This window comes from Chaetodon auriga, chromosome 6 (genome assembly GCF_051107435.1).
Source record: "Chaetodon auriga isolate fChaAug3 chromosome 6, fChaAug3.hap1, whole genome shotgun sequence".
Taxonomy (NCBI): Eukaryota; Metazoa; Chordata; class Actinopteri; order Chaetodontiformes; family Chaetodontidae; genus Chaetodon; species Chaetodon auriga.
In genome coordinates, this window is record NC_135079.1 from 18,244,185 (window position 1) to 18,263,769 (window position 19,585).

A 19,585-nucleotide genomic window follows, 5' to 3' on the forward strand; every position below is an offset into this window, starting at 1 on the left:
GGGATTTCAAGTGACCGAACAGTGTAAGGACAGCATGAGAGTTTTAAATAGTCTGACAGTAATACGTTTAATGAATGTCCTCCTCCTTCGGATCAAAAACCTGACCCTGGAGGACGCAGATGTTTACAAGCCCTTTGCTTCCAACAAGAGTTTAGTCATCTACTCTATATCGCTCACTGCTCCAGAAAGCGAGTCGAGCCATATCATATGATACACTGTGTGAACCTTTCTTAGTTCTGATAGTTATTTAGAAGCTTTCAGCTTAGTTTATGTGCTGTTTTCACTCAGTGCCTCAGGTGAAGATGCCTTGTCTTTGTTCCTAGATCCAGCATTGGACTTCAAAAAGGTGCAGAAGAAACGGTCTATTGTCTAATACAAGCTGTGACACTCCAAATAACTGTCAAGGTGTGATGGAGCTTTCTCTGATCCACACACAAATCCTCTTTTTTTTTTTTTTTTTTGAATGCATCCAGAAATATCTACAGGACGACATCTGAAGAGCCGTACTGTGTACCAATGTTGCCGCAGCGGCAGAGAAAGATGCTTTCGTGCTGTCATGGCATAAACCCTTGCATGAGCACATGAACACATGCACATTTGTTTCCCGTCTGAGATCTCTCTCCTTATGCAGCAGCGTGGAGAAGAGAGAGGAGAAGAGGCCATCTGCAGAAGAGGAGATGTTAAAGATCCTGGCTGGAGCTGACAAGGACTACGAGGAGATCTGAGCCGCGCGCAGCTTCAGCGACTTCAGAGGCATCCACGAGAAGCTGGAGGAGATGAAGAAGGAGGTGGAGGTGGGCCTGTCACGCAGAGAGTTTGTTCATGTACCACAGGATCACATAAAGAAGAAAAGGTTTGGGGTGTGATATGAAAAACAGCTTAAAATAGAGCAGAATGGAAAGGGAGGGTTGTTTAGTGTTTATTGTGAGTATGGGAAATAGTTTGTGGTGTCATGTTGTCATTTTTCATGTGTTGGTGTGTTTATAATCCGTAAATAAGTGTTGGATCATTCGCTACTTGCACTTGTGCTAACACCAATATCCTCTTCGACACCATCCTGGAGCTAAAGGATAAAAATCAGGGTGCAGGGGTTTCTGGGAAAACTGATGTGTCCATGCATATTCTGTGCACGGAGTCCATCCAGCGCATGAAACACTTGTGAGCTCACCCCTCATCTAGCCATTTTGTTTACGATTCAGGGCACAGAGCTGCTGCGGATCCATTGCTCTCACAGGGAATATGAAGTGAAACAGATGGGAGCCAAGCACATGCTGTGCATTTCTAGCGTGAGCCTCAGTGACATGGGCACCTACAGTCTGCAGGTTAGAGACAAGAGTCTGTCAGCCGGGCTTACCGTCATCAAGTGCTGAATGGGACTCAAGTCCTTCCCACTGCACATAACTTAGAGAGACAGTGCCATTGGTCATTGCATTACATACTTTGTAGCTTGCAAATGCTGTTGTTTGGCGTGGAATTCTTTCCAGTGTTTACATGATTTTGTCTAGACACTTAAAATCAAGTTATTAAAAACCCTTTTTCTCTCCCATCTCTCTTTCAGATGAACCTCTGAAGTCACAGTCTGACTTCAAGGCCAAGGAAGTGACGGAGCATCAGACTGCTGGTATTTGAGGTCTGAAGTTTGTATGTGACTCAGAGACTCTGAGGGACTTGAATACACTTTTACACAAGCATATACTATTACATCTAGAATGAGATTTAAGAATTTGCTCTCTAGGAATATTTCTAGGAGTTTTCTCGTCTCTCAGTAACTCAGATGAAAAGAGCACAGAAAAAACACTGACAACATTCTAGGCAAATGTGAGCTCCGGGGAAATACACATGACTGAAAGAGGATATGGCAATTGTTTTCCCACAAGTGTTCATGTTCTGGCAGGTAAAGGGAAAGGAAGTGAAAGATGAAAAATTTGTCATGTCTCTGTCTGAGGACGGTCTGACCTACGCCTTGAAGATTAAGGCTGTGAAAGTCAGTGACACTGGAGACAACGCCATCAGCATGGGAGACCTCACTGCCACCGTGCCACTGAACGTACGGACTGGTATTTTGTATGCTTCACCCTCATAAAAAACTTTTTCATGTGTACTTTTTTGTAGTTATGCTTTGTTATGTTTTGTTTTTCCCAAAAGGGCCGTGTCTTCCTGTTTTAGTCGAGCCAGCATTTCTAAGGAAACAAACTTCCCCCTTCAGACTTGGTGGAGATGAGCAGTCACTGCCTTTTTTTTCCTCCCCTGAGATTAGAGGCTTTCTTTCCTTCATAGCTATGCTAAACAACATCATCTTCCCTCTATCGTCCAAATGAAGATGTATGGGTAGCATAATAAATCCTCCCTCCTAGTGCTGAGTTGAAAGTAATCCAACCAAATCCCTCCTCACAACAAGCTCATTTATTACGGCTCTGTCTAACAAGATGCTTACTTGCCCAAGGTGCAAGCTGGGGCATGTAAATATCTTCACAAGGACATGTGGCTGTCCTCTGGGGTTGCAGGAACAGAAGCATAGTAATTGAGGTTGTGTTAATTACAGTTATTCATGAGTAGACTCGTTCGGTCTTGTTCTTAAACTGTAATTCTGTAACAAAGGTCTACTGTACTGTATGCGTTGGAACTGAATATAAAGAACAATAACTGAGGTCTTCACCCTATAATCATGTTTTTCAATATTTGATGTGATTAAACTAATTTGTCATGTGTTGACAGAACAGAAATTACCAAAAAGGTTCCAGTGAAGCATGCTGGTGAAGGCCAAATAAACCCTAAGGTGACTATTTTCCTTTTATTCTTGGTCTATTTTACTTTTATCCAGGGATTCCCATCAAATTTACCAGCCACTTAAAGAACGTCCGTGTGCTAGAAAGAGGCAAAGCCTGTCTGGAGTGTGAGATGAGCTCCAAGGACGTGCACATTAGCTGGCTGAAGGATGGGTGTGATGTCACAGCGAGCCATCGCTACATCTTCCCATGCGAGGGAAAGAGGGCAGAGGTTATCATTGAGGACTGCGAGCTGACAGATGAGGGGGGTATTCTGTCATCTGCACCCAGAACAATGACACGCACAAATATGTCACTTCTGACAATCCATCAGCCAACTTGTTTAAGGTCTAACATTGGAACTTTAAAGACTAATAAATAATACTAATAAATAGGATCCTAAATTTTTTTCTTTGTGTGCTGCCAGAGGCAGGCTCCCGTGCAGAGCTGTGTGTTGTTCTCGATGACGAGAAGGTGGATGGAGTGTGGCTGCAGGACGGAGTGGAGGTAAGACATGATATGAGATGATACAGGTGAAAGGTCTGGAGTCCTCGTGTTAATTGTCAAACACACCCTTCTTCTTGTATAGACATTCATGGTTCCCAGACAATAAACCTGAGAGACTCTGGTGAACCCCATGGCTTTTCCTCTATTACCAACATGAGACTGGCATTTGTGGTTTTCAGTGAAATGTCTATTGGGAGAACTGACATGAAATTTGGTAGTCACATCACTGTCCTCTGTAGTGATTCTTTAACATTTTTTATTTAGCACCATCTTCAGGTTTAAATTTCAATCTTCAACTTGTCTTTGGTTGACGACTAAATATCAGCAACTGCTGACATTCCCATCAGCCTCAGCTGTACTGTGCCCTGAAGAAGCCGAAGAGTGGATGAAGGCCACCAAGATACCCTTTGTTGGCACCACCTTCAATGTGGGAGGACCTCAAGAGCGGATCAAGTACCACTTCTGTATTCAGGCTGTCAGTGAAGGGGGAGTCAGGGAACCCATTAAGCTGCTGGATGGTGTACTGGCCATGCCTCCACCTTGTAAAACGACTGCATTCACTTGTCACCCCACGTCCTCTTTTCTCCATTCACTCTATTCATTTTTGTATTGTCTCCTCTACAGTGGCACCCAGATTTGATCTTCAGAGGACGAACTGGATGCTGGTCTGAGCTGGAATATGCAGAGGCTGCAGCATGAGCTGTGCCTATCAGGGCATGCCAACACCACAAGTATGAAAGACATGGCTACTGATGTCAGTATTGTGCATCTACCTGAAACATTAGCGTGTACCACCTTTGCCCCAGCCCTCTAAAGTAATAATGGTATTTCCCTTGCACAGGGCCTACTGATATAAGGGGGAATCAAAGATGTCTGAGAAGTGTGAAAACAAAACACTGTGAAACATGTGTGAACACGTGTGAAATGCATATCAAAATGATGCTTTATCCATTGTTCAACTCTTTCTTTTTTTACTCTAGTAAAAAGTAAAGCCATTTTGCTCTAGTAATGTAACAGATGTCCACTAGAGGTCAGACTTGCTCCCATCCTTGGACAGGCACTCTGCTCCAGGAGCAGGATAGTGTTTGGTGTGAGGCAGTTTTACTCATTAGTCAGCTCCACCGTCCTTTCTCTCTACGTCACAAATGCTTTTCTCACACTAAAGAAATTTGGCTTTCATCTTTTCTGCAGAGTTTTCAGTTTTTTCCTCAATTACACTTGTTTAAAAGGTTTGCTGTACCAGGCTGAATGCTGAATGTCAACCCAGAGGAAGGGACAGAGTGTGTGTCTATACATAAAACAGTTTAATGTATCAGTATATAGTGCATCGTATCCACACAGCCACTTTGGAACCAGAGTCTGAGGCTGGTTCTAGCAAAGCGTCATTCACACTGCCTACTCTGCCTACCATGCAATGCCCTGGGTTTGAATCCACTTCTCACTTTTGCAATTTTCTAGAAGTGATTTCACCTCTCATAATTTGCACTGTGCACAGTGCCTCCAGAAGGTATCAGGACAGGGACACATTTTTGTATTGTCTCTGTCTAGCACATTATTGGATTATTGGATATGAAATGAAACAATGAGGGCGAGGTGCTGACTCCCAGCTTTGCAGGTATTATCATCCACATTAGATGAGCTGTGCAGCAGCTGTAGTCCTTTTTATAAATACCGGTAGTCTCTCAGTTTTAGATCACTGTCCTGCTGCACTGCCCTCAAATTGCCTAGAAGAGGGCTACAAGTCTGACGCTGTTCGTCTAAAACAGATTTTATTTGAGCCTCTGAACTGGAAGTACACTTTAACCTCACTGAGAGGGCTCAGTTCAAATCCAGTGTGTACAAACACAACAAAAAGTGTCCTAATAGCTTCCGACCGCTTTGTGTGAAGGCTTCCTTCGGGTTAAAGAGGCCTGACAGCCTCAGTATAGGCATTGCATCTGACGGGTCTACTGCTGCTTGAGAGAGTGAGTGTGGTCTGGTAAGGAGCTGCCAAATAGACAGAGAGGGGTTACGACTCCTCTCCATCCTGACGTCACTGTGCTGGCTCACAAAAACTCAATTTCTATAGAGCCACAAGGAGACTGGCAGTTTAAGGTTGCCAGGTTCAGATCAATTGAGCACTGACGGGCACTAAATCCACGTCACTTGTCCCTTCCGCCTCCTTACTGCTCAGCCGAGGCACAATAAGGTGGCAGGAGTGAAAGCTTCAACAGTCAGTGTTGGTATGTGACAGAATCTAAACGCTGCTGCACCAAAAGGAAACTAAACGCTCAAAAATTCAGATCAGTTTCACTGACATTTCATCACATTGCATTTTGATGACTTAACCTAAGAGACACACAAGTTTTCTGATACATGGCTTTAATGGAGCAGTACGGTAGGACAGCAGGATAATTGTAGCATCTTTCACATTTATTTCAGTGTCATGTCATTGGATTTCATTATTTTTTAGATGTGTCACCAAACCTGTTTTTTTCTAAAGGCCATTACAGATATGCCTCGTTTTCCCTGAAGACTGGAGTTCTTTGATGGTAAGACCTTGGCTGCAAATGAATGAGACGCATTTGGAGAGAACTGGCAGGTCTCCTACAGGAATGAACTATGAGGTGTGTGTGTGTGTGTGTGTGTGTGTGTGTGTGTGTGTGTGTGTGTGTGTGTGCAAAAAATGGATATAAAAAAGCAGACAGAAGGAAAGAGGAAGCATTGGTAGCAGTGTGGATGTGTTTCTACAGGGTTAAAGCCTGGTGAAAGCACATTTTCCACCTCTGCCAGACTATAGAGTGCAGCAGTTACTAGAACAGAGCTCTCTGTTGTCCTCCAGTCCTTTCTGCCTTAATGGCACTTTAAAAGCTGCTGAGGGCCAACAGCTTCAGTAGCATCACAAAACACTGAACTGTTACAAATATCAGCTGACATTTTGGACAACAAAACAAACAAAAAAGACCAAAGGATGTCATGTTGATATTGCATTGTAATTGCATTTATTTCTCCCATAGATATTCACATTCATAGCAGTTTCACTACAGCAAAGAAACTATTTCATCTCTACAGTCATGAAAGAAATAAATCATTAAGTGAAAACCAAGGACAACAAGGTAAAGTATATCATAGAATAAAAATAAGAGGAAAAAAAAACATTTGTTCACAAAATTAAGTCAAATGATGCATTGCAATGGGCCTTCAATAAGAATAAAACAATCTGGGATATGAACAAACCCAGTTTTTTCCACAATGGCAGGCAAAAATACCATTTGGGCCTGCCTTTCTGCAAATAAAAGGATAACACTTTTTTAAAAATTTATACATAAATGTTTGTAACACTTCAAGAGCAATTAATGCCTTTTTCAAAAAAAAAAAAGAAAAAGAAATGCTGATTCTCTCACACGTCGATGTGTCGCTTTCTTGTGCTTAAACTGTCAGCATCAAAACAATAAGTTCTGTTTTCTCCCTTAAGAGAAAGAAATGCAAAATGGGAGCATATATTTTAAAGAATACAGTGCACAACAACTCTTCTGTTTCAACACTAAAGCTGTTTGAAAGCAAGATTGACTGGCCTTACTGGGTACAGAAAAGTGCAGCAACCAGTAGATTCAGATTAACATTACAAAGGGAGGGTTCAGCATTATTTTACACACTTAAATCGGCTCATACTGATGTGGGAGGATTGTCAGTCGTAGTCAGCGAAACACCTGTCGTGAGTACTTCTCCATCACTGCAGGTGAGTGTTGACATGGAGGATTCATCTCCCCTTACTTGTCATGCATGGGTACAGATACACAAACTTTACAGCTCTATGCTTTGAATGTTGCTGTGTGATAATGGGCACAGCACATTAACAGCAAAGGTTTCAAAGCAAAGGTCACAAGAGAAAAGAGAGAAAAGTGCTAACTTATTCTGAGGGCCGAGTGAAACCATGGGCTCTCTCTAATACGACAGCTACTGGTTCCAGCTCCTTTCTCACAGTGCAGGCCGAACCATACTGCCTTCCCACAGCTCTTTCAGGTCCCTTTTGTCTGCACACACAAAGTTCAGAACAACAGGGCTGTTGACAGGCTCAGGTAAAGAGAGGCATCTGCTAGCCTGCCATCTGTCGCGGCAGCATGGCAGCTAATGGGCCGGATGTAAAGGGAGTCTTCCCCTGTGAGTCATATTTCACCTCCTCACCTAATTCCAGCTACAGTATCGCTCAACAATAACCTCCTTCCGAAGTGGAGGGCCAAATGCACTCTCCAGAGGGGGAACCTCTGCCTCCTGCAAAACAAAGGGTTACATGAGAGGGCTCTAATGCTTCTCCTCAGTGACATGAGATCATTTTTCTATTATGCTTTCAGCTTTGGTTATCTGCGCCCCCAAGTCAAATAAAAATAAACAGGATGGAGGAGAAACGGTTAAAGTTTCAAACCAAATCCTCCGGATAGGCATAATAACAGGCAACTTCCTCCCTCAATATGGTATTTATTTCTTGATTTACAGACTACCGCTGGTGGAGATTTACCACAGTGTGGGTTGGCCAACAAGAATAATCTCAGAAATCCTTCAAAGTAAAGCCTGTCATCCACCATGCAGCCATTAGGAGCGTAGGAATAAAATGCTTTATGTGGCAGAAGACAAAGAAAGTAGTGCTTACATAAATTGCTCACATAGTAAGGATGAGTAAGACGGCTTGACTCAATCTCGTCATTCCCTCGTGCTTTCACTTCTGACTAGTCAATCATTGTAACCAGCATCTTTCCTTGTCCTCCATTAAACCCTGATTTAAGACAGCATAATCGGAAAGATGCAGGTCTGCGAGCGAGTCTCCGTGGGTGTGTTTCAGCACGGAGGCTTATATGAATTTTTGACAGCACACGTTCTGCTGGCGAGGTGGATGAAATGAGAAGAGGGAGAGTTGTGCGGAGTGGGACTTAGGCAGCAGCGCGGGGAGGATGAATTAAAACATGGAACAGAAGACGAGTGGTCACGCAGACGCACTGATGAAACACTTCTGACTGACAAAGCAGAAATATGGTGCTGACAAGCTGACGGGCCAAAAGGGGATTGAGGAACTATCTGGCAAAGCGGCAGACAGGGATAGATGTGTGAGTGTCTTTGCTGGTCAAACTGAAACCTCGATGAGTGTCAACACCACGGTCTGCCTGCAGATCTGTCATGGTGGCTGGTGTGATGCATAAACACATTTTTGATGTGTGTGGTTTTTTGTGCGTATGTGGGTGTTTTGCTGACAGCTCCAGGGGTCATTGACCCAGAAGAAGGAACTCATGACATGGGTCTGTTTCTTTTCCATGTCTGTTTGTTTTGTATACAGCACTACATATCACGTTAAGGTGCATGTGGACTGGACCAGTGGACAGCAAGACCTGACTCTTCGCTATTTTTTAATACTTTCAATGGCCAGTGCACAGTTGTAATAAAATTGAGTTTAGTGTTATTAATCATAGAGCCAGGGAGCTCTACAGTGTTGCGTGGCAAAGGGTATGTACATTTCCAGAAAATTTCCAAGAGAAGTTAAGCTTGGGAATTTGGGAATTTTTGTGAAATTTCATTATAAAAGGTACATTTTAAATACACATAAAAAAGCAATACTAACTGAGTAGTAAGCATGCACTACATACAACAGCGCACCCTTCCATCACAGGTACAGATCATTTTTAAGCATCCCATTAAATAGGAACTAAGTAAAATTTCAAGCCTCTGCCTGCACAGTGCATCCTCCCATCACAGGTGCTGCCCACACTACTGCCAGCACTGCTGCACTGTCTGAGCCACAGGACGACAGGCTGTCAATCAAAACTTGATTATATTACTGGAGTGAATATATTTGATCTTTTTTATGATATTTGAATGAACCAGCAGACAGTAGCCTCACGCAAACTACAGTTTCTAACTTAACACTTTCTGCTAGTTTTTTCTGGCTAGTTGTCACCATGTGGGATGTAGCTTGATTGAGCACGCTAACTGAGGGGTTTTAATTCATCTATGTCCCTTCATTCGTGTTCAGAGAGTCTTCTTATGATATGGTAAAAAGGTTTGTTTCTATCTGCATATGACACAGTAAATACAACCTGAGCATAAAATCCCTGTGTTTCCATTTTAGTCCCATTATTTGCTGTTGTTTCCCCACAAATTCCTCTTAATTCCCATGGAAAGTTGCCACCTTGAATATTCACAGAATTTTGCAACCCTAGCAATATTATAGGTAACGGGTAGATACTAATAGGTATAGTCAAGAGAAGGCATGTCCACTGTTACTGTTAAGGTCAAATGAAGCCTAAATAATAGGTATAACTCAGATGGAATATAATGTACGTAATCAAATACTACCTTAAAGTCATCCTTAACTGACAGCACATGCTATAAAACACATGGTGAGGCTACAAATCTCAAGAGGTGAACGGTATGAAGACAGTTAACGAGCCTTGTGAGAATACAGTACATTAAAGATACCCAACCTCTATGATGGTTCACAGCTTTTTCTGGCCTTAAGTTGGTTCTCACCTTTCACAGGTACATGCAGATATTAACTACTCACACACACACACACACACACACACACACACACACTCTCACACACACTCAAAACAAGCATACACAGCATGCAGACGTCTGAAGGAAGAGTTACAGTGTACTTTAGTATTCAGTAAGACACTTCATCCGAACATAAACCGTTAGCAGAGGGTGAAACAAATGAAAGGTGAGAGGGGGGAAATGTGTGATAGATGAAAGACGAAGTATCAGCCAACCTGCCTGGGATCAGCTGCAGTGGATTTTGCAGGATTAAAGCTGATGAAGTGTGCTGTGAGAGGGAATTATTGGGAATAATGGGATTACTGTTCCCTCACATGACAAGTCAAGTTTCCTCTTCTCTCTCTTTTTTTTTTTTCTTAAAGTCAGGCTGCCCCGGGGCAAAGTGTATGTTTATGTGCATGTTTGTGTGCACGTCGTTATGAGTGACTGAACGCCTTCTGAGGCCCAGAGACACACACTGAGCTGATAAACAAAAAAAGAAAAGACTCCTGCCAGTAACATAGCCCTTTCTTTTCAGTCCTCATAACACGGTCCCGGTGACAGCATGGGTCGGCTGATCCCGTCCAGCAATAAGAACCCTGTGGACTTTTCCTAATAACTAAACCAGCAGGGGCCGTAGGTGTCAGGTGTGTCAGTGTGTCGACTTTTGCAACCTACATTTCTGAAAAACTGGCACGCAAAACACTGTAAAACGCCTGAAAGACTGAAGGAGAGGAGAAGCAGCTGCACTGTACAGCGTGTTATAATGTGCAGCGGTCTGCTGTGACTACAATGCTTACTGTGTTCTCTTTGTGACAGCAGGACAGCGTCAATAAAATCTCTGTAGGAAAGATCGAGCTTCCACAAACAACCTACCCTTTCCTAACAGTCTCCTGAAGTGTTCACTACTAAAACTGCAACACGCTGTGGTTGCAGCAGTCACGCAACTCTCCCTCCTTGCCTTTCCACCTCATTGCTTTATTGTTTTTTTTTTTTTTTGTTTCCGTCTCTGTCATTCTTTCTGTGCACATCTAGTTATTCAAGGGCATCCTAATTCATTCATCCGGAGAAACCGGGTGCGGGTTTGTTGAGGATGTTAAATAGCGCAGTGAACAAAGGCAGTGTGGTTGTTGTAACTGAAATGGAAGGGACTGCAGATAAACACAGGTGTGGATATGCTCCTGACTTTAAGAATAGCACCCTTAATTTAGGGGAACACAGAGTGACAGAGAGCGAAAAGCCAAACGTGGGCAAGTCAGTTAAAAAAAAAAAACAACACTCCCTTTTTAACAAGGTCTCAGCAACAAAACAAACGACAAAAATAAGATGTTAAATTGTATTATTGGACCACATAAATTAGATGTGTGCGCTTGGGAGTCAGTGTGGTGACTGTGTGGAAAGCGAGGTAAGAGTGTTAATCAAACACACAGAAATGTGCACACACACACACTATCGCTCTCCCACATACACTCCTTGAAGGTCCCCAGTGACACGCTCCCCTTAAATTAAAACATATGACTTAAAAGTAAAGTAATACTCTCTATATAGCCGATTAATATTACTACGCCTGTCTCCATGGTAACTAGGTTGAGAGACAGCCGTTCTAGGATTGGAGGAGGCAGGTAGGACTGTTGTTGGGAGAGGCTGAAGATAACACTCATACCGTAGTGTTACCTTCATGGTAAGAAGACTGGTGTGAGACTACCGTACAAGTGGGCTAGTAGGGTGATAGCCTTGTAGAGACTGTAGTGGACCAGTCGTCATGGTAACAACAGTGTGGGATTGCCACACTGAGATGAGGATTTAGGGTTTGGGGATCTGGCAGTGAGATGTGTCCATGATCACTGAGGGCCGGAGGTGGGGGGGGTGCCACCTTCACTGAGGACGTCGCGGTGCTTCATGTTCTCTTCCTGGCAACCTCCACATCCTGGCACTCGACGGCCGACAGTGCTATCAGCATCTGGGCCGCGTAGTAGGTGGCCATGATGATGGCACGCGAATGGGGCACAGGGAAGCAGAACTTGTTGACGGCGATGGTGAGGTCGGAGACCATGAAGAGCACAGCGCCCAGGCAGGCGGACAGCTTGGTCCAGGTCCACAGGTCGTTGGCCAGCTGCAGGCCCGCGATGGCCCTCCAGCCCATGAAGCCGATCAGACCAATGTAGACAGCCACCAGGTAGGTGAAGGGGCCGGACAGGTATGGGTACAACAGCATGTAGCTCAGAGAGGACACAACAGTGATCATCAGGCCAGCAGACACGTTAAGGGGCTTCATCCCAAAGGCGGACGAGTAGAGGATGTGGGTGATGGCAAACATCAGAAGGCCTGTAGGACATTATATGATGTAAATCTAAATACAGCCAGACAAAGTAGCATCTTTTCTGTCTATTCAATGTATAATAAAGCCTCATGCAAAAATCATGAATTAAAGCTTGAAGCATGGCACCTTAGGAAGTGATAAGGAGCTCACACATGTACATATGAGAGCTCAACCACTCAGCTCTTAGGTTTGTAGGTTTGGCCATTGTTTCTTTTGGTTACGAAACATTGCAACAGCAGATTAATAAACAGTCAGACGATCAGCTTGTAAATAAGACAACAGTTTTGTCAGATTAGCTATTACTTTATATGGAGGTGAAACCGAAAAGCTCAGAAAACTCACTGGGAAAACTTGTATCTACAACAGTAAGTACGGCAGGTCAAAGCTGAACCAGGGGTTACATCTGCAAACCATGATGGATGTTTACAGCAGATTTGTTACCAGCTGTCTTTTTTTTCACCTCATTGATCTTTTTTTTTCACCTTCCCAGACAATATTACAATATCACCAACAGCAATGATGACCAGAGCTACAAAAGTGAGACCCAGGTTGAAATAAACCTGATTTATCCTTCGAACATGTAAAATCCACATGAAAGATGTTAATCCTGTAGATGACACATCATAACAAAGTGTATGAGCTTTCTCCTCACCGTGCACGAAGTAGCCCTGCTCCTGCCAGATGAGAAAGGCATCGCCCAGAGCAGAGAAGATGAGGCCGGCCAAGATCTTGCGGGCACTGGAGTGAGCACCTAGGAAACTGAAGCCGTGTGCCAGTAAAAACACCCACAGGCAGAAGATGGGCAGACATTTGATCAGCGCGCTGAACCAGGATGGGCTTGAGGTGGGCAGCCACAGGACAAAGTATACACAGGTTGCCTTGAAGAATGGCACCAGCTTGGGGCCTTCACTCTTGACCTGAAAGCAGATTAAATGTTGAGATTTTTAGTTGAGTCACAGCTGGTTGCACTTTGTGTACATGAGGTGATTCTGTTACAGTGAATCCGAACAATGTGATACCACTGACACTAGATTTACTAAAATAGCTTTAATCTTATTCAAATATATCACAGTAAGCAAAAACCTCAGAACAGGCTGCACTTTGTGTGTTTGAGGTACAGTGTCCCACGTGTTGAATTAAAAAAGGGAACATAAGCAGCAAATTTTCAGTGCTTGGTATTTGGGAGAGCGCTTTGGGTTAGGACTGGAGCAGTCTTCAGGCTTGCTGTGTGTGATCATTAGTTTACATCACTGTCAGACATGCACGTGCTTTGTGGCTGAAGTGAAACTGCAGAAATGGCGAGCAGAATGGGAAATGCAAAGAGCTCCCACACAGTCCCTTTGACTCCCTGTAACCTTTTCTTCTCTTCGTTTGTGACTCTCTCTCCATCTTGTTTTTGTTTCTCCTCTCTTCCTCTGCTTCACCTTCATCTCTGTATCTCATGTTCTTGAGAACTGTGCAGTATATTCAAGTCTCACTTTCTTTCCAACTGTGTTACCAGTCATATTTCTTTCTATCCAAATAGATGAGGCCTGACAAGCTCACAAAAAACACAAGAGCAGGGATAGAAGGAGGTTTCACAACTCCTCCAGAATGACCACCCACCTATGGTCCTGAGTATCCCTCTGTGGGGTTAAGGCAGAAGACCCCAGGGATCAAAGAGGGAGAAGAAAGGAGAGGTTGAGTTGAGAGGGAGTGGAACTGAGTGAGGGTTCGCTAGAGCTGAGATCACTGGAGGAAAGATGAAGAGGATACGAAGGAGACAGGGAGGGGAGGATGTAGACAGGGTCATAGTGCAGCAGGGAAGAGGTTGAAAAGACTGGGCTGCTATTTGATGTCTCACATGACTATTTTCCAGTGGCCCATTTTGCATCCCTCTCCACAAACATTCTGTGGTAAGAGAAAACGATGCAAGTAAATGTAGAGCTCCAATTGCTATATTCACAAAAAATAAGCAAGTAGGGCAGAAGAAAGGAGGCGGGGGGAGGAAGCATGGGAAACTGAAGCTTCAGGGGAGGGGGGCACGGAGTGAGATGAGGTTACTAGCATTCAGATGACAGCTGAATTTAGGAGTGGACAAGTGAGTAGGGGGGTGAGGTGAGAAGGAGAGGAGGTGAGAAAAAAATGAGGGGTCATTCTAGTTCATATGGTTTATGCTCCTGGAGGAGGGGAGGAAGCGGAGCCATCTGATTGCACAACGGCTCAACAAAACGGAGTGACCTCCAGAGTGCCCCGGTGTCGCGAACACCGCTGGAAAACAATAGCAATCTGAGACACAAGTTCACACAGGATCAGACAAAAAAAAAAAAAAAAAAAAAACTCTAGCTGAGGTGTTATCTCTGCAGTGATTAAGCTTTAAAACACACATCATAAAGCGACCAAAACAGCATTGCTTCATCTCTGAAATATTGCCATGGGGCAGCTAAAAAAAAATCCTATTGAGAAACCACAATGTTCTTAAAGTCCTGCTTCTAGGAATGACACACTGAACACTGAGGGTGTAAACTGGCTCTCGGCATCACTAAGATCTGATTGTAGCGTGTATGAAGCTCTGAAAATAGTATGGACTGACCAAGAATACAGACACCCTGTTGTTTCATGTTCCTTCACGCTCACTCAAATCTTCCACTGTGGCTTTGGTACGTGCCTCGAACTAAAACCTGGACATTTCATTTTCAACTGTGCTCCCAAACTGTGGAACACCATTTCTAAATACACCAGGGATTTTAGTGAACAATCTGAAGGGACAACTTCAGCACCGTTTTCATATAACCTTCTATGTTTTCCTGTTTCTGTACCTGTCCTTTTTTATTACTACCATTGTTATTCTGTACATGTTTCAGTGGACTTAGGCTTATCAACTTTTAGCTCGATTCTTTATATAAACAGTGCTATGTAACAGGAAATTAATCATTACAGGCCTCACTGTGAGCTGATCACTCATTTGAAACAAGCTTCTCCATTGAGGTCAAAAGGAGGCTTGCTGCTGCCACCTTTATGTTTGTGCTGGACCGATGTGATGTTATATACACGCATGCATCTTCACAATGTCTACACACGCTGGCTACTGTCTGCCATGGAGCACTGAGATTTATTACATATTTTAAAGCCCATTGCTCTTTTCATATTGTTGGGTGGTCTGTCTTGTCCAATTGTAGACTTAAACACCGGCATGTTCTTACTTATAAGGCTATTCTTGATCTACTTTCATCTTGCTTACAGGTTTACATCCTTCAAAAAACGATGAAACGATGGGAAGTTATTGTCCTTGCTGCCAGGATCTATTCCTACTAATGTCTGTACTGAACTGAGGAAAAGGACATTTAAGCATGCGGCTCCCTCTGCTTTCAATCAGCTGCAACATTACCTGGAGCTGGTCTCACTGGATGCATTTAAAGTGATTTTAAATGACTTGGAAGCAAAGACCTCTAGCTGTAGGTGTTTTGAATGTTGATGAATGTTTTTGATACTTTATGATGATTCTGTCATTTATTCCTTGTTTTTGTCTTAATCTGTTACATGCTTGTTTTAGGTCAGCAGCTTATGTAATTGTGCTGCTGCCTGTCTTAGCCCAGAAAAAGAAAAAGAAATCTTTAATCTCAACGAGAAAAGTAAATAAATAAATAGCTGTTACTATGGCTTCTTTCTGACTCCAAACAACAAAAATCCAAACAACTTAGGGCAGTTTCAGTCTTCTTCTTCTGAAGTTTGCCTGCTAAAGTAGTGAAGAGGAACAACAGGCTTACCCCAATTGCATATATCCATTTAAGATACCATCAGTCTCCTCTAGATGCAAGTAGCATGACTGGAATTTTTCCACTGAAGTGAAAGTGAAGCTAGGTGTACAATGTGACTCGATGCACTGCTCTGATCTCCATTATGTATTTTGCCTGGCCTTCATAAAACAAATGGAGACATAATAAAAATGTGTGTGTGTGTGTGTGTGTGTGTGTGTGTGTGTGTGTGTGTGTGTGTTTGTGCGTGGTGAGTCTATCTATCCCACTAAAGGCTGCATGGGTGCCAAGTGCAGAGGACAACACTGGCAACACTCCCAGACTAGCCAATATCATAACTGTTTATCAGGCCACTACTTCAACACGGGACACAAGTAAACAAAATAAATTTCTGCCGAGATTCAAGGATGGCTCACAAGCACCATCACGACACAGATAGGGCCTATCTATTATTTAATAAAGCGCAGTGAAAGGATACATTGGCCCAATGATATTTCAGGTCAATGCTGCATGATCACAGTTTGATTGTTGTCTGTGGGAAAAATAACCCCTGAAACGATATATAGATGGTCAGAGTCTAGCAGGGGATTTGGAGGGTGAATACAGATTCCAGGGGGGGAGGTGGGAGGAAGTCAGAGATTCCCATAACCTTTGATCCTGTTCATGCTGAGTGTGAGCCATACTTTGCAGTTTCCCTTTCCATTGTTGTTCATGTAAACTTACTGTATCTACACAATGAGGCCAGGGCTGTAAGAGGAGAGACAAGCCTCATTCAGCAGCACTGAGTACATGGCAAACACCTATGCCAAAGCACACAAAAGCTACTCTTTCAAATGTCCCAAGATAATCTCACTGCATTGTTAGCCGGACAGTGTTAACATTACAAATGGCTCATTTAGTTTAATGTCTAATAATAATAACTCTAAAAATGAAGCAGGTTTATACTTGAATCTAAACTATGACAACGTCTGCTGAATATCACTGCTTTTGTTATATCACCTACTATTATTGCTGTAATGTCTGATATAATTGTTCTTCTCTAATACATGCCTCCCTATCGCATTAAGCTAAAAAGCGATTGCATCAAATTATTAAGACGGCCTAATTGCCTGGTGGAAATCATAAACTGGTCCACAGTGGGTGTAATGGTTTTATTTCTCTAAGGCTCTGCCTAGTCCGCCTGTTCAGTGATTTGCACCTGAATGAGATTGTTGGGGTTTTATGGCAGGGTATCGTCTCAGCTGTAACCTACTCCACTCATTGATTGAGGCATCAGTTGGTCCACAGGGACACTGAAGGGGATATTATGTCTGCTGACAGTCAGCTGTCGACAGCATGAAAGAACAGAACATGCTGCCTCATTTGGGAGGCAAACAAAATGAATCATTGTGTTATCATCTTGCTGTATGAAAGATCAGCTTATAAATAAATACTGTTTGCAAAAGTGCTGTGGCACATACAGCAGACACCTGCCTCTGTCCCCTGTTAAAGAATATGGTTAATGATTGACTGTATTTGCATGGTCACTAACAAGCAATAGGTTTTTTGTTGTTGGAAGGAACGGGATGCAATGACTGTCTTTTCCAAAGTGGCTTGGTATCCAAACCAAAGCAACAACAGTATCAAAAAATATTGTTAAATGTTTTGCACATTATCAGAAACTTATTTGACCCCAAAGCTTGTCTTGTAGGTGCCGTCCAGGAAGGAACAAGCAGCTGTTAGGTGCTAATGCTTCTGCACCAACCAAGAACCAAGAAAAGCAGCCCACTGAAGCGTTGAAATACACCCAGCCAGGATGAACACCTATTCAACCATTCTGGGACATACACTGGCTGAGTGTGAGAAACATTATACTTGTAATCATACAGTATGAAAGACCTGTACACTCTTGTGTGCGCAATTTGGCAGAGGGGAAGTGTAACATAAGTATGGTCCTGGCAGGAACAGCTGGCATGTGAGTCATATGACAGCGTTATTTCTATGTAGCATCACACAACACTGTTTCCTTCCTTACAGCTGCTTTAACTCCAAGGGTAAGCTGAGGTCAGGTGCAGACAAGCTGTACAGTACAGCATGGGACAATATCAGCACACAAAGGAATCCCATAGGAATACTAAACATTGAAACATCACATTTTAGCTGATTCTGCATCATCTGCAGGAAAAACTTTATAAATTACCTTCTGAGCACACAACAGTCTGTGCACCAGATGGCATGTGAGTGTGGCAGTGTTTATCAAAACCTAGTTCAGACTCTGAAATAAAAACAAAGATTACACATAGCTGCACTTTAAGGAGATGTAATAATAGAGTTATAGCAGCATCGAATGGTTTAATGATCCCTTTTCATAATATACTTCACCTCTGAGCAGCAATTTTAAACTTAAATTATAAGGAAACTGATGACAATTGATTGATTTTTGTTTGCTTGCCCACTTTTTCCCATACAATCTAATTTAAGGGAGATACTTGTATGTCCTACCAAACTGTCCGACAGTGTTTTATCTCAGCCTCTACATTCCCTTTCGCTGCAATGCTGGGTGACAGGCTTTATTGCGACCCCAGGACCTGCGCAGCATCATCGTCACTACAGCAACTGGTTTGTGTGGAAAGCATTCCTCCACACAGGCTCATCTCACCGCAGTCACACAGGCTACACATCAGGGTTTACACAGGCCAAGTTACACCACACCATCCTACATGGCCCCTGCAAATGGGGTAACATTTCATAGCAGCTCTGTCAAAGTAAGAGGATGCTCGGAGGGGTTAAATTATTCATGTAGCTGTCACATTTTTTGGTCAAAATGGCCAACTTCCTGCAGTGACACTTGGGTCAGTTATGTAGCTAACGGGTAGGCTAAACAATAGAGTCCATGTAAAGCACAGCAAAGAAGATGAAAAGAAAGGCAGCCACAGCGGAGCACTGCTCGGCGCATGCGTTGCTGGAGGGTACAGGAAAGAGGAAAAAAAAAAAGACAAAAAAGGTCGTCACATGACTGCTTTTCTTTTTGTAAGGGGCTGCCTTTGGAAATTTGTGGAAACGTCCCTCTATAAGTGGAATACTGAGGACGGACAGCGTGTACGGTCGCGACTTCTACGTGTCAAAATGTCAAGAAAACGGACAGCGGCGGAAAAGTTCCTGGTTCGAGTGTCCGACACATACACATGAACACTGTCAAATAACGGCAGTGAGACAACAACGTGTGTGTCCAAGGACACCTGGCTCAATATTTTTAACAGACATGTCTTCTTATTTATTGCTAATTAGATGCTGACCTAAAGAGCATGCGCTGGCCTTCGGAGACAAAGTTTGATATGCCAAGATGTGAATTACAACGCCAATAAAACATTTGGCACTGAATTGGGAACTCGAAACAGACGATATTTCACATACAATGATGGAAACGTGAATATGGACGTATTATTTTATGTTCGGAAGTGTTGTTATCATGTGGCTAAACTAGCTACCACTACTATTCATGTGTAATGTGTAACAAATATCAACGCTGGTTTGGAGCTGCTACTCACCACTGTTACCGGGGAAACCATTTCTTCCTCGCTGGTGTCCTTGTCTGTTTAAAAGATATTTATTGTCAAAAGTCGGTTTAGGTCCTCCTGTGTCTGTTGTTCTGTATGGGGGATGCCGATTGTTTTTGTCCTCGCTCCGGTGGGCGGTCCGACGTCCAGTAGGAGGCGAGAGGCCTGCCGTAACGTGGGCAGGGCTTTCTCTGTTGACCAATAGAGGTAGAGAATTGT

General features: G+C 43.2%; 1 protein-coding gene across 1 annotated transcript; it reads right to left on the reverse strand.

The window, feature by feature from the left end:
• Nucleotides 1–10,155: 10,155 nt before the first annotated feature.
• tmem86a (transmembrane protein 86A) lies at nucleotides 10,156–19,488 on the reverse strand. The gene is made up of 3 exons (XM_076733266.1): nucleotides 19,358–19,488; nucleotides 12,749–13,013; nucleotides 10,156–12,101 (listed from the first exon to the last, which is right to left on the reverse strand). Exons 1-3 carry the CDS (start codon nucleotides 19,376–19,378, stop codon nucleotides 11,674–11,676), a joined length of 714 nt encoding a protein of 237 aa, XP_076589381.1. The 5' UTR covers nucleotides 19,379–19,488; the 3' UTR covers nucleotides 10,156–11,673.
• Nucleotides 19,489–19,585: the final 97 nt, after the last annotated feature.